Raw genomic sequence first — 15,969 nt, 5'->3', positions numbered from 1 at the left:
GATAAACAAGCTTTTGATAAGCTAGTCAAGAGAAATGCCATGTTTGGATAAATATTCCTATTCCTGTCAGCAATCTCTTTATAGAAGTAGCTTCACTAAAACAAGGCACAAAACTTACAAGCAATAAATATAAACAAAAAATAAGTATTAAAAAAAAATCAAACTGGATGAGAAATGATAAAAATACATTATACTGACTCAAGTACAACCAATATTTAATTAACTGCTCTGACTGTGCCTGGAGTGCTTGTCCATGCTGTACTTTAAGAATAGATTCCAATCTTTCTTTTCCAAAGAAATCAAGGACAAACTCTCTACAGTGGGAACAGAATCTTACTTTTACTTCTGCAGTCAATTTTGCAGGAATTGTACCTTTTCTGCTGTTTATTCATACTGTTTCTATTTCATACATAAAAAATACATAAGCCATTGTCAAGAAAATGATTGGTGTCACAATGAACAGCACAGAACAAAAGGAGAAAAAAACCCAAACAATCTGCAAACAATAGACGACTAAGGGAATTATGTTATAAATTACCTAATCTGATGCCTTTCTTCAGTATAACTGCCCATTTGAAAAATTAAACAGTATTGTAAGTAATGAATAGGGATCCAATTTGGAACACAGCAATGATGTGAATATTATTTTTAACTAATGAGATGTATTTCAAATGTCTTTGATTATTTACACAACATTTATTTCACTGCTTTTTTTCAATCTTCCAGAAGAAATTCTGAATTATTATAATGATACATTATAAAAACATAAACAAAAGAAATGCCCTACTGCATCAGAACAGTGGTTCATCCAGCCCAGTATTCATCTCTCACAGTGGCAAAAGACAGTTGTGGTTAGGAGAAACATATGACCCGCTCTCTCTCTGCAAATCATTCCCCTTGTACTTTTCCAGCACACAGAATCATGGTACTAAGGATTTTAAAGAGCATTTATCTGCTTAGTCCTTCCACTATCCACTTAAGGACCTGCTGCCCATTAACTTTTCTAAGCCATTTCTGACCCTGCTGTCTGCCTCCACATCATTCTGCAGCAACAAGTTCCAGAGGTTCACTACCCATTGTGCAGGGACTGTTTTTATCCATTTTAAACTGATTCACACTAGTTTTGTGTGCCCCTGGTTCTAATATTGTAAGATTCTCCATTTAGCTTATTTATTACCAAGGAACTGTTAAGTGTGTCCTGAACTAACTATGAAGGAAAGCCACTCCTTCAGCTCTATGCATTTTAAAATATGATTTCTTAGACATGCTAAAAGTTGGATTTTTTTTTTTAATAAGGACTAATGAAATGAGGTAAGGGTTAAGGATGATTACCCATTATATTTCCCAATGTTTCTCACAAAAATAAGTCAGAGAAAAACTTCAAAGTCACACACGTAAACCCAAGTCAATTATACAGCTAGCATGTTTTTCTATGAGAAGCTGATCCAATGCTTCACACCAACAAGGATTTGGAAAATTTCTCATCTGAATCTGACTTTGTCATTTTGGACTCACATTGAATTTTTGTATTTCTTAAGCAGAGTTTGAATTTTGTATTCAAACTTCAGCCACTCCCTGACAAACGATTACTGCCTTTTAAGGATGCCTTAAACCATCCTGAATAAAAGATTTTGAACACGATTAGATAACATCTTCTCCTTTCTGCTTAGCAGAGGGTATCAGCGTATCCTGTGAAAGGTATGAATCTTAGTATGTACTGAATTATTTTAATAAATACAGAAAAATTACCAGCAATTCTCTAAAGAAGTCTATGAAGGCTACTACAGCCAAAGAGCACACAAAACTGCTGAGACTGAGAATGAAAAGGCAGTTTTACATCACCTCATGCCATGCCTAGGTTACATTGGTATTAAGCCAGTCAGTCCCATTCTGAGTACCAGTCTGAAATGACACAAAGCTGACAGAAGTCTGCTCTAAATTTTCTTGAGTTGGACAAGTAGGAGGTACTCACATAGAAGCTATGGACCACCAGCCTGCAAGTGCACCTTGAGCTACATCCCTTTTCCAAATCTAAGTGACCTCCTTGTTTCCCTTTCACTAGTTCTCTGCTAGGTAAAGATCTGCAAAAACAGGGAAATGGATATAGCCAGCATTTGACCACAAATATTTCAGCATATTTTCAGCTCAACTGTTTTTACATTAAACAGCAAACCAAGATTGCATAATACCTGGACACATAACTGGACCTTCTTAATGCCAGGTTCAGCAGCACACTGTTGGAAGCTAAGTATTTTTCATAGTAAAACACTATTGCACAATGCCTGCTTAAAGAATCACAAACATAGTCCCTCTGATGGGTAGTCCAGAGAGTATTATAAGGCCTATTTTCCTCAAAATCTGCTCAATCACTATATAATCATTTACTTGCTGTTTGCAAATGTTAATCCAGGGTCAAGGTAATGGCCCTGTGACACAACACTTAAATTTATATAAAACCATGCCCTTTTAGCATTCATTTATAAATTCAGAGGGCTACTCTGATTTAAAAGCAGACTACTGGCTTTATCAGAGCATGGGCAGAAGTGACCTAACACCACAAACAAAATGCTGTTGCTAGCTTTAGGTTTTTTCCTAACACTACTGCAGTGTTCTAATGCCCAAAACAAAACAAGCATTACACCTGCAGACTGTAACACTGTTGAAACAGATGCAGGAGTGGCCCTGGATTTGGTCAACAGACATCGCAGAGATGGCTATGTTTTTGATTTATTCCGTGTTGCTGATGCACATGAACTACATATAGTAAGTATCAATTTAAAGGCTGATTTACATAAGACTGTGATTTTAAAATAATGAGCCAGATCATTAAAAGCTTATGTTTATTGTTTTTAACATAGCAATGTTGATGTAATTCAATGAATCAGCTCTGATTTACACTATCTCAGTATTCATTTGTGCATGATTTATTGCATTGATATAGCTTGATTTCAAATGATGCTGAATGCCCTCTATCCTCTTGGCCGACAGGATGTTGGCGTAAGAGGTGCTCTGAACAGCTTTATACAACACCAGAAATTAATCTGTCCCGTCTGTTGTCAGGTCTCAGATGTTATGTTGAAAACTTATATTTGGAGGGTTTCTTTAATCTGCGACTATCTAACATTAATTAGATCCATATATCCTGCAAGATCGGTATTTTGTTATTATCTTAATTTTGGAGATAGCTGGATAACTGGAAGGAAGAAAAAAAGGCAGAGGAAGCCAAAGGAGATGAAAATGTCATTCTGCAAAACAGGGGAAGGGCTGGATAGAGAATCCATATCAGTCATTTCCTATTTCCTTCCTATTTCTATTTTTGTTTCCTAGAGAGGATGCATAAGCCTTTCTCTATGACTGCCTAAATGCCAAAGGAAATCAATAGCAGAAAAAGCAATAGAATAGAATTTTTTTTTAACTAGTAGATAAAAGAGACCAAGGACATGCAGATTTACTAATGCATCAGCTACCTTTTACCTGCTTGGCTGTGAAACTAGAATCCAGGCACACATGCACTGTTTAAGAAGTGTATTACACATCTCAGCATGGCAACTGAAAAACAGGCTAGTTTTTGATGGAGCTGCTTAGACTGCCTGTTAGGACAGGAAAGAGCTCAGAAAGTGACCCAAAGCCCATATTCCTACAGGACTTCAGGTATACTTTCAAAAAACCTCATGGATTATATTGCTTTTCAAAGACAAGGATGTGGCAAGTGATACTACTGGGTTTTATACAATAGCCAGGTAGTTAAAGAGCCCACCTAGGAAGGAATCAGTCTTCTTCAGCATTAAGAGATTTAAACAATCAAGTCTCCCATCCTTGAAGAATGCTGCTGCCATGCAGCTATGTGTGTGCCACCCCTGTGAAATGGAGCCACTGAACAGTAAGACATGCAAAATTCATTGAATGATTGAGAAAAAGCATAGTCATTTCTGAAAAGAAAATCTCAGTGTTTTGGCATTTTAACCAATTATTGACTATATAAACTATAGAACCATAACTTGGAATAGCAACCAGAGCTGAGGATTCACACTTCCAGATGAATGCTATAACCACTAGACTACCTATACTGGTTTTGGCTGGGATAATTTTTCTTCTTAGTGGCTAGAATAGTGCTGTGTTTTGGATTCAGTATGGGATTTGGTATGAGAAGGATGTTGATAATACATTGATGTTTTCAGTTGCTGCTGAGAGATCAAGGTCTCTCCAACTCCCCACGTCCTGCCCATGCGCAGGTGTACAAGAAGCTGGGAGGGAGCATGGCCAGAGCACCAGACCCAAATTAGCCAAGGGAATATTCCATGTCATGCAATGTCATGCTCAGTATATGAAGGAGGGTTGGCCAGGAAGGAGGGGGTTCTCCCTCTTGCTTCCAGGATTGTGGTTTCAGGATCTTGGTTCTTTGGGATCACTAGCCAGGAACAGGCTGGGTATCAGTCAGCGAGTCTTTGTGCATTACTCATTTGTACTTTCTATTATTGTTATTGTTTTATTTTATTTCAATTATTAAACTGTTTTTATCTCAACCTACGAGTCTTCCTTACCCCTCCATTTCGCTACCCCATTCCAGGGGCAGGAGAGGATGAGTGAGCGGCTGCATGGTGTTTGGCTGCTGGCCGGGTTTAAACCACAACAGTACTGTGCCTATGTTTTGCTTTGTACCCCTAATGAATTTTGCCATCTTTGTAGTCCAGGGCTGTAACTTCAGCTATCACACAGTCTACAAGAACAGAAAAGACCCTTCTACCTATCTTAGTGCTAAAGAATTCTCCCTGTAAGATCTCTGTATCTTCTCAGACCCAAAGCCACCAGGTGTGGTCTCCTGCATACTGATCATGTACACTATTGTGCAAGAAGTTCCGCTGGCTCCACCGCCAAGATGACATTAAAAAAACAATATAAAAAAAAAAAAGAGCAGAACATTATTTTTATTATCTCCATGCAGTATTGTGCATCAAGTCTATCACATCAACCCCCTTAGAAACTTAAGCAGAGCAGTTCCTAGCACGCAGATCTCTACTGGGTTTACCTGGGACTTCTAGAACCATAAGATACTCAAGTATTCACACTAGAATAGTTCTGAGCTTGTGCAGTGCAGAAGTCTGGTGCTCAAGATGCTTTTAAAATAACCAAGAAGGCACCATATAAGATTATTATTTTTGATCCCAAGAGCTATCCATCAGATGAACAGAGGAATTTTCTACTGCATATTTGGATGTAGACAATTTCACCCAAGCTCTGCTCTAGACTTTATTGAATCCAAATGCATCCTGCTGAAGAAAATAAACATTTGCCCAGGATGAATTGGCTTCTTTAGCGTTTCACAAGTTTGGATGACAAAGTGAACGTATTTAGTCATTTCAGTTTTAGAGGGCTCCTAGTGAATAGCACATTTTACAAAAGACTATCTTACCTTTCCATTCAGTGCAATTCCATAAATACAAATCAGAAAAAAATAGTTTTTCTCACCGTCTGTCTTCTCATCTCTGTCTGCATTTTACTAATATGTTGACTAGCAGCTTGAAATTACTGGCATTTATAAAATAAAATAGAAATACAAACTAGCCCTAAGCAGAGAATAATCATGTGGCTAGCAGGCAAGGATGGATGTCCAGGACAACTATATTCTTTTCCTGCTTCTGTCACTGAATGACATGTGTCTTTGTGCAAATCACCTAGCCCCTATTTTAAAAATAGAGACAATGTTAAGACATACACATACTGCAAAACCAGTGTTTAACATGCCACTGGTGGACTCTTAGTAATAAAAATACTACACTGGACTGCAGTACTACTTTCTCAAGGTCTCGTCTATACAGAAACACTCTGAAAAAGGAATCTGAATGGTTGAAATTTTATAAAACCCGAGGACACTTAATCACAGTGAAGGGCTCTGCATCAGTTTATCTAATAAAATATGTCTGTGTTCATTCTGAATGTCCATACAAGGGTTGCATGAAATTTAAATAATCCATTCCAAATGTGAATTGAGATTAATTTTCCTGCGGAAAAATATAAAACTCTTTCTGTAGGCCACAGATAATTCTTAACACCACATCCCATTACACTGACAGCCAAATTCAAATTCTGATTCTCCATCCTGTTTGCTCAGGAGACAGAACATACTAGAAGAATTTCAGAGCTAAGGCTCCTAACTTTGTAGGGATTATTACAGTTTTGTTGCATCACTCCCTGAATAAACTGAGCAGGAAGCAAAGTTCTGAAAGTGTATCTGGTCACTAAGGTCATTTGAAATGGATATGGCTATATAATTGGCTGCCTAGACAACCGATTTCCTAACAGACCAACATGTTCTATGCGAAAATCAGAAAGACAGAATGGCAACTTTTTAATTCTGGCATTTTCCCTACATGATGGATGCCAGGTTTACAACAGACTCTTCTCACAGGTTCCCAACAAAAGGATAAGAGGCAACAGTTACAAGTTGCAGGAAGGGAATTTCTGATGAGATATAAGGCCAAAAAAATCATGGAGAGTGGTTAAATACTGGAACAGCCCAGAGAGGCTGTGGAACATCTGTCTTGGTGATATACAGAACTCAGCTGAATCTAACTTTGAAGTCAGCTTTGCCTTGAGCAAGTGGCTGGACAAGATGACCTCCAAAAGTCCTTTGCAGCCTAAATACTTGTCAGTTCAGAAAAACCTTAATAGGGAACTGGGGAAGCTACATGAAAAATTAAATGTATCTACTTCAAAATAAATTTCTTTCAGACCAGACTTCTTGTATACAAACTCTTTTTTACCTGCACTTCTCTTCCAGGGAAATTCATCAGTCCTCTACTTAACTTTGGACGTGCTACAAACTGAATGCTCTGTATTGTCCAGAAGACACCGGGAGTCTTGTAAATACGGTGACACCTATGCCATGGCAAGTAATGACACCCACACAGAGTCATATGTCAATAATGCATTAACTTCATCTTCATCTGAACTGCCCAGAAATTTCTGTGTCACAAAAATCTCGAAATGAAGACTAAGCTTTAATATGGCTCACTATAAAATAAAATGTATCGAATTCTAGAGTTGTTAAACTTAAGCAAAAGGTTTGGAAAAGAGTTGACTGATCAAATAAGCGCAGCTTTATTTAACTAGCTGTCTTGAAGGAGCTATATTCCACATTCCACTGCTGGTAGCAGTACTGATGTTTTAAGAATAATTTGCTGACAACTAAAGGGCACTAGAAATTATTTTTTAAAGCATGTTCCTAGTATATTAGCCAGAAATACCAGTGTCATACTTTGTCAGTTTTCTGTTATAGTGTTTGTGGTATGACAATATGAGACATTGGTAGTGTCAGTACACATATGATATGTAGCAATACTTGTCCTTTATTGTTGCAGTCCAATGATGCAGTCTGGGGTGAGAACTACCAGTCCAAAACTTTATTTAAATACTACCACACAGGACAAAGCAGGAAGGCTATGAGGAGAGAAGAGAAGGCATTTACTCTTTTTATTAAGATGGGGAAAAGGAATGGAAGAAAAGGTCCATCCACTTTCTGATAAAGACTTATGTAACCTTGAATATCCCTGGCATCCTAACTTCCCCTGCAGCTAGTATTATCTTACCATAAATAAGTATTAGAAGGACTGAGAAGGCTGGTTTAGTTTTCCATTGTCTACTCAGTTGTGCAAACCGAGAATTAAAATAAAGGCTCTTGTAGAGGGAGATGCCATTTTATCTGCACACAAATTTTGAGTGGTACCAGATCAAACATTCCATTAATGACCACATCTGTTATTCTTAGAGGTACTGTACATTAAAAGGAGGCATAATTTCTATGATCACCTACATCCAATTAAATGCAGTGAAAATATCATCATAATCACCTATTCTTTTTTCTTCTCAGGACTTTGGGCAATGTAAGATTATCACATATACAAGCCAGATGCTGAAGAAACGTCAACTATATGGATTTAATTGTACATTAAGTCCAGGTAAAATAACCACTGGTGTAAGCCAATGCATACCTCAAATCATCCCTAGTACCAAATTATAAGTCTGTGCACTACTAGTGTATGGTAACTGTAACAGATCCATTCATCTGCTTGCAATTCATATTTTAGATAATTCAAATGGAATGTTAAGAATGAGTAATAGAATTAAGGTTACCCTACTCTTCTAAAGCAGACTTTATTAATGTCAGATGATATCACCATTCCAGTCCACCAAAACATGATAATGAATATCAGAAAAAAAAGTAAACTTGGAAAGAATGCTCATTTGGGGTGGTAAGATTCTAAGGTGGAGCTAAAAGATTTATAAGAATATTCATTTTCATACATTTGGGGTTTTTTCATGTTACAGGACAAACCTGCATTTGGGGAGTGAGGAATAGGTATTTCACTTCCAAGTAAACGCTTGCATTTGAGTTTCTCATTATAAATTCAAATTAAAGGCACACGACCAAGAGTATTAATACCCATTGCAATATTAGTAAATTCTCTGTTTTCACAGTTCCTCCTGATTTATTGGAGTGCAAAGATTGTCCTGTGAAAGTTGAAGTCTTAGAAGTCATTGAGCAACATAAAACTATTGCTGCAAAGGCCCTGAAGAAATTCAACAGCAAGAGTAACTACACAAACTACTTCAATGTGAACAAAGTTGAAAAGACTTTAAAGATGGTAAGCCACATTTTGTCCTAGAATTACTTATAAACAACAAAATTTTTCAGCAGCTTCAAAACCACGGGACCAGAATTCAAACCCTTCTAGCATCAGAACTATTGCTTGTCACCTCTCAGTGTAAATCATCTGCTATAAAATTGAAGGTCCTACTTCTGCAAAGACTTGCTATCAACTTTAATTTAGGCATGTGAAAGCCAAGGGATTTCTCATTTGCTAAAAACTATGGCAGTTTGATGACATCCAAAATGTCAGAGCCTTCTTTGTGTGCATATTTTTTTTTAATTCCTGTTTACCTATCATATCATAACATACAAGTGTTTATTTACTTTTATTTACCAAGTGTTTATTTATTAAGAACCAGAGTTCTTCAAGACGTACAGTCATGTACACAGTATTATCACAGTCATACATTCTGCCAAATGAAGTCAGGTGATTTTTTACTCTTAGAATTTAGCACATGGATACAACACAAATTAGAACACGCTCAGCATCATTTTCACTTTCTGCTGCAGAGCAAAGTAGCACTCTGAAAGCTCTGAAAGACAGGAGGTAAATTTGTATCTGTGCTGTACCTCTTGAAGAACTACTGACTCTGGCAAATAACTTCTCCATCTTTGAATGATGTGAACATAAAGACTTATCCTTTGGGTGATTCGAAGCATAGCTCTCACATCACCACAATTTCTTGTTAGTAGATACTGGAGACCTTCACTTAAACAGCACAGGATCATTCTGCCAACACGTGTGTGAGTTCAGGACACCTCTGTAATGAGGTCCCATGGTCCCTACCATAATACATGTTGATCTTGGAAACTGCCTAAATTATAGCATGCCAACCCCACCTCCCTGCAGCTTTTAATATTGCTCAGAAACTTGACAGTGTTCTACACTGTAGTCCCATGCAACATGTATTTCTAGTCCCAAATAGCAAGTGGCTGTTTTCAGATTGCCTGGATTCACAGATTTCTCCCTAAATGCTTTATCTTTACCATCTTCAACTACAGTGACAATTTAGATTGTACCACTGGATTTCAACAGACTGCATAACACTTAGAAACCATGAATTATGATAAAAAAACATACCATAAAGTATGTGCATCTATCTTTAACCAATTTAGCTAAACCAGTGAAACTTCTGTGCACACACATGCGATGAACACCTTCAACACAGACTTGAAGTAAACTACTACTACAGTTGGAAATTAAAATGAAACACCTCTTTATGGATTTTAATAGGATCACAAAGGCCTTCTCCCATGTTCTTATGGAGTAATGCCTTCTTTATGAATAATGCCACTGACAACAGAGAAAACAACAATTTCACAGTAGCTGGCAGAATTTCATCCCATCCCATTAACATCAGCACTGTAGCACTATGCACTCCTTGCACTGGAAAGGCGTGGTTCCCATCCAGTAGATCTCTGTATTTTCACAGGAGCAGCAGTTCAATTTAGGGAGAGTACTTTAAGGATGCTGCTTCCTAAAAACACAAGCTGTAAAAGTAACAGGTTTTATAGTGTACACATATTAGACAAAGAACTACAGCAACCATTCTTGGAACTCATAAAGATGTGAGGTAAGTAGGGTATAAATTATCTAATCTATTTTTCTTACTGAATACACGTAGATGTATGAACATTTGAACAGCACAGGTCATGAAAGCATGAGGTAGACAGGATTTTGACAACAATAGGAAGTATGGTTGCTTTCAAAATTACGGGTCTTTAAATACACCTAGTTACCACTTCTTATTGTACCTCTTGGTTTCAGACTGCCTCCCGCGAAGGTCATATTTTAGAATTCTCTATAAAAGAGACCAACTGTTCCAAATCTCCACAACAAGCATATCAGGCATTGGAATGTGATTTTCTGGACGACTGGCACGCTGTAAGTAAAGTCTTAGAATGAAAATTGATATAATGGGTGGCACCAAGAGAATCTTCTCGCAATATTTCCAAGTGTTTCTTATAAGCATGCACCCAAACTCAAAATTAAAAATTCAGCATGTCCAAGCCCAGATCCTAATTTTACAGCTGAGGAGCCAGTCTGAACTCTCAAACCTAAATGTAACTAGAGTCTGGCATATTGCAGACCTAGAGCTGAGCTTTTCAGTTTGGATCTGGCTTTCGCATTTAAAGTGTGGCCATTCCCTATTAAATCATTCAGTTATTTTCATAAAAACGTTTACACTAACATGAGTCATAGACCTTGAAAAAAATACATGTATTATGTCATCCCAGTGAGCCCAGGGTTACTTTTTTTTCCTCTGCTGCAAGGGAACAGAGAGCGGAATAATTCAGGCCTGTCTGCAGATTACTATCAAAGTACTCTCCTCACTCCACCTTCCCATTGCTATAACAGTCTACACCAAAAAAACAACTAAGCAAGATCATAATTTCAGAATAAATTATTCCCCAGAAATGAAATTGAAGGTATGAAATAAAAATATGGAAAAAATAGAACACATAGAACTTTTGTTTTATCTACACCCATTTTCTTCTCTGGCTCTTTATACTCCAGGAGACTGGAAAAGGTTGTGAATGAACTGGTAGGGGAGCCAGAAGTTCACTAGCATGAAGCACAAGCCAGATAGCTAGAGATTTTGAATTCTGTTCTCAATGCTGCCGCCACTGGTGTGTTTGTGTGAAATGCGATTAACATTTGAAATCATTGATGATAACAGGCTACTAATGGCCCAAACATACATCAAATAAAAGCATCCACTAGAGAGAGCATACACAGAACCTCTTATCTGAGTTCTATGCTCTTTCACATGAGTGATTCCACACACAACAACTAGACAGCAGGTGAAAGTCACAGCAAACAGGATGCCAAGGGAAGTAATGCTAAAAGATTACAACAAATTACTTTTCAAAAAATAAATTTGGAAGAAAACTCTACCTTGAGCTTTTTCTGAAACAGCATAGCTACACAGTGTCTGTTTTTGAGGACTTTGAGCAAAATTTTAGAACAGCCAAATCTGAACAGATCTTTGACAAGCAAACACAGAAAAAAAGGAATAAAAATCAGTCACCCACAGGGTACTCATTTTGGAGACATCAGTAGCTGACCAATTTCTCAAAAGAGAAGTAAGATGGAGAGTAGTAGCCCTTTAGATGCACATGGCAAAGTGGTCTTCACAGTCAAAACCACTCAAAAATGGCATATATATTAATCAGTATTAATCACTGGCAAGTACCACTGGTCAGAAAGCTCAGGATCTAAGTTATGTAAACATACTTAGGCATCAAAGGAACTAGCCTAACTTTTAAAATGTTGAACTTTCAGTAGCTTCTATTAACTCCATCACAAGAACCCAGATGTGCATTTTTTTTTTTTCCTTTTCTTTTGCTTAGCACATGGGATTCTGCAAGGCAAGAATTATCAGTGATGCAGATGAACCTGATGGCACAGATATAAGCTGTGAAATCTACCATCCCTGGGTATGTACTCACTTACTGAAATGTCTCTGGCTGTATCCTCATGCAGGCTACAGCAACCTCACTATGTCCCTTTGTCATTGCCTGGGGGTAATGCAGCATGTTAGGACAGACTAGCTTTTGACCCCTAGGTCAATCGGAGGATGAATTAGAATTGAGCTGTCCCTACTACTCCCTCTAAGGGTGTCTTCTCTCAGTTCAGTCATACTCCTTAGCTCAAGTGAGTAGAGACTGGCAAACAAGTTCAAAGGAATTTTAGAAAACAAGAGGAGGGGAGATGATCTTTCTCATATTTGCTATTTCATTTTATATTACAACAGCTATTCCAGTGTGGGTTTTGTTTTGATCCATCACAAACTTTGTTCAGTTGATTATATAATTTCGTTCTGTTATAGTATAGTATTTCCAGATAATTTACAGTAATTTGGCATTTTGTCATCTACTCCTTCTCTTCTATCTTGAAAAAACCACAATTTTTGCCTTACAGATCACTGGAACTGTAAATGCTAACCTATTAACTCCCACCTCTCTCTCTTTCTTCTGTCCTATCAACATCTCACATAATATTTTCTCCTCTGGTGTTTTTATAAACAGCAGCATGGCTATGGGCAAAGATGCAGATATTCAACTCTGGGACAGCCACACAGACATCCCCATCATCATTTTCATCACAGACATGGTCACAGACATCATCACAAGCATGGATGTCCACCTTCTTCTCAATCCAGACCTGAAGAACCTGAGAATAACCACAGTTTCAACCAAGAACCTCCCCCTCCACCCCTCCACAGTGAACCACATCACCACCTTCACCTCCCACACCACTGTCGTCCACCTCATCCCCATGGTGGACCACATCACCACCCTCCTCCTCCTCCTCCCTATGATGCACCACATCCTCCTCCCCAAGAGGAACCACAACATCCCCCTTCTTCTCCTCCTTCCCATGATGAACCACATCATCTTCCTCCTTCCCAAGAGGAATTACACAATCTCTCTTCTCCTCCTCCCCATGATGAACCACATAATCATCCTCTTGGTCCCCATCATGCACCACACTGTCCTCCCCCTCCTCATGGACCAGACCACCACCATCCTCCCCCTCCTTGTGGACAACATCACCACCATCATCCTCCCCATCATGGATCACATTGTCCTCCTCCCCCTCCTCATGGACCACATCACCACCATCACCCTCCCCATCATGGACCACATCACCCTCCTCATCCAAGACACCCTCCTCATCTCCATCATCACTATTACAGACATCACTGCAACAAGACAAGCATATCGGGAAAGTACTTTCCATTCCAAATAACAGGAGCTGTCTATCGCATTCCAGTTCTAAATCAGCAGGATTCTCTCACACCTCCTATTGCGAACTTTCCTGAGTTATCCCAAAGCAACCCTCACTCCTCCAGCACTGGTGAAGGTATTCCCTTCACTGGTTCCAGTCTAAATGAGATGCCAGAAGTTCCAGGATTTCCAGATCACCCTACACAATCAGAATCATGCCCAGGAAACCCCAAACTTGTTCTTCCAAAACTTTTGCCTTTATTTCCACATAGACCACAGCAGATAAATTCTCCTGCATGACCTCAGAGAATGATGTTCCTGGTTTGACAGTTGCAGGGCCAGTAACAGTTGTATAATGAATGAAAACAGCATGTGGAGAAGGGGAAAATGCATACAATTTCTAGGGAGGAAAAGCACTGAAAATAATGATTAAGACAAGTATTCCAACCTGTCTCTTGATTCCAGCTATCTCAGACTCCACTGTAACTGAAAGGTTCAAAATTCTGAGTCCCTCAGATAATGTGAATGGGTATAAATCTCCCTAGCAAACAATGTTCCTTTAGTTCTAATAAAAAGGAAAATTCCCTAATAATTACCATCTAAAATCTTTCATTTTCTCATCATTCATAATTGTTATGTACTTCTCCGAGGAAATCTGACCTAGAGGAAATTTGACCACCTTCTATAAAAAATGATCCATGCCACTACATTTATGTTTTATAAAGATTCAAAGAAAATAAAAATATGTAAGCTTTTTTTTTTTTTTGACACCGTTGGCAAAATTTTGTCCTTTTTGTTAACTATGTATGTTTAGTTGCACAGTAAACACCCATGAGGCATACTCTAGCATAAATTGACTAATGGTAGTTGGGTTACCACCATTATCTAGAAAAGATCTGAGAATAGTTAATGACTTGTAGCATAACACTGCAGAGTGGCCTGCACAGGTACTTCCATTGCTACGGTTGCTGGTGGTGATATACGAGAAATACTGCATTCAAGGACAGCCCTTTTCAAATAGTTCATAATTGCTCTCAGGGGAGGAGAAAAGCAGATGCATGTAATAACTCTTTCATGTAAATGTTTTCTTTATCGCTGAACCTTCCTCACTGTATTGTAAGAGGATAAAAGAACAAAAAATTAGCAAAAGACAAAAACCAACATTTCTCATAAGATCTGCAGCTCAGAATCTAAGTTTTGTTTTGTAACCAGGATCACTATTGCTATAAACAATTTTATGGCTGCTTAGTTCTAGGATAGAACTATTGTAAAGATTTATGACCAACTGAATGGTGATCTGAAACCATGCTGTAGAAAGTACGTATTTTTCTGTCCTTTAGGTGAACTTAGCTCATTATAATATGAAAACTACACCTCTATAGCTTAAGTTACCCACTTCTTCATGAAGCCCCTCACCCTTTGAGCATGCGTACATTAATGGGTAGATACTGTGGCTTTAAATGAAAGCAAGGAATAAAACCAGCCAATAGATGATATTGTGATAAAATACTAAGCAATAGTTATGTATAGAGGCATGTATTTCTGTGTTCAGAATCAAATAAATATGGTGAGTGTTTGTAACTCAGTGTATTGGCCACTTTGGATGCCGAGCACCCTTTTCTGTTAATTGGCTCTTTGCATACCAGGTGAAGAACCCTAGTTTTGGGACAACAACTGGAAACTGAGTTGGGAAGAGCAGGAAGAAAGAATGCTGGTGTCTCTTTATACTCTAGCCCCCATCAAGGTGAAGTCCATTCAGACAGACCTGGGACCCCAATGAGTTAGTGCAGAACAGTTATCTCATAAGCAAGAACATGGGATTAATCTCAAAAAAAATAGTAATTTGGTCCTCAAAGTAGCTTTTTCATGGCATAAAGGAAATACGGGGTGAGGGCTACATTGAAGAAAAAGAAACGTAATGGGGACAGCATTTTATGTAACTGTGTCAAGGTTGTCTAATTTTTAGAAGTGCATTATCATGTATGAACAACCTTATTTCTAGCATAGTTTATCCACAAAGTCTCTAAAGTGCATTTTCTTTAACTAAAACTTGTAGCAAGTGTGGTGGCTTGACCCTGGCTGGATGCCAGATGCCCACCAAAGCTGCTCAATTACTCACTCCCCTCTTCAGATGGACAGTGGAGTGAAAATATAACAAAAGGTTCATGGGTCAAGATAAGGACAGGGAAAGAACACTCAGAGATTAGTAACATGGGCAAAACAGGCTCAACCTGTGGAAATTAGCTTAATTTATTACCAACCAAATCAGAGTAGGATAATGAAAAATAAAACCAAAGCTTAAAAATATCTTCCCTCCACCCCTCCCTTCTTCCTGGGCTTAACTTTACTCCCAATTTCTCTACCTCCTCCCTCAAAGCAGCACAGGGAGAGGGGGAATGGAGGTTGTGGTCAGTCAATCACACGTTTCTGCTGCTCCTTCCTCCACAGGAGAGGACTCCTCACACTCTTCCCCTGCTCCAGCATGGGGTCCTTCCCACGGAAGACAGTTCTTCATGAACTGTTCAATCTCGGTTCCTTCCACAGGGTGTAGTCCGTCAGGAACAGACTGCTCCAGTGTGGGTCCCCTG

The 15,969-nt window shown here is 38.5% G+C and overlaps 2 protein-coding genes across 3 annotated transcripts in view; one reads left to right on the top strand and one right to left on the bottom strand.

Annotated features, from left to right (window-relative positions):
• Positions 1-15,969, bottom strand: part of LOC141947458 (uncharacterized) — a 124,999-nt gene that overhangs the window by 73,272 nt on the left and 35,758 nt on the right. The window lies entirely within an intron of this gene.
• On the top strand, positions 2,566-14,967 carry HRG (histidine rich glycoprotein). The gene is made up of 7 exons (XM_074878152.1): positions 2,566-2,763; positions 6,779-6,886; positions 7,868-7,955; positions 8,476-8,642; positions 10,416-10,532; positions 12,002-12,088; positions 12,680-14,967. The coding sequence occupies exons 1-7, from the start codon at positions 2,566-2,568 to the stop codon at positions 13,679-13,681; spliced, it is 1,767 nt and encodes a 588-aa protein (XP_074734253.1). The 3' UTR covers positions 13,682-14,967.

The sequence above is a fragment of the Strix uralensis genome, chromosome 9, assembly GCF_047716275.1.
Source record: "Strix uralensis isolate ZFMK-TIS-50842 chromosome 9, bStrUra1, whole genome shotgun sequence".
Taxonomy (NCBI): domain Eukaryota; kingdom Metazoa; phylum Chordata; class Aves; order Strigiformes; family Strigidae; genus Strix; species Strix uralensis.
This window is presented reverse-complemented; position numbering and strand designations above follow the sequence as displayed.

Bases quoted from the DNA above. Each gene is read 5' to 3' on its own strand.
- HRG (XM_074878152.1), top strand. From the start codon at position 2,566: ATGCTGTTGCTAGCTTTAGGTTTTTTCCTAACACTACTGCAGTGTTCT. The intron at 6,887-7,867 runs GCAAGTAATGAC...TTTTCTTCTCAG, and splicing joins ACGGTGACACCTATGCCATG to GACTTTGGGCAATGTAAGAT. The intron at 10,533-12,001 runs GTAAGTAAAGTC...TCTTTTGCTTAG, and splicing joins TTCTGGACGACTGGCACGCT to CACATGGGATTCTGCAAGGC.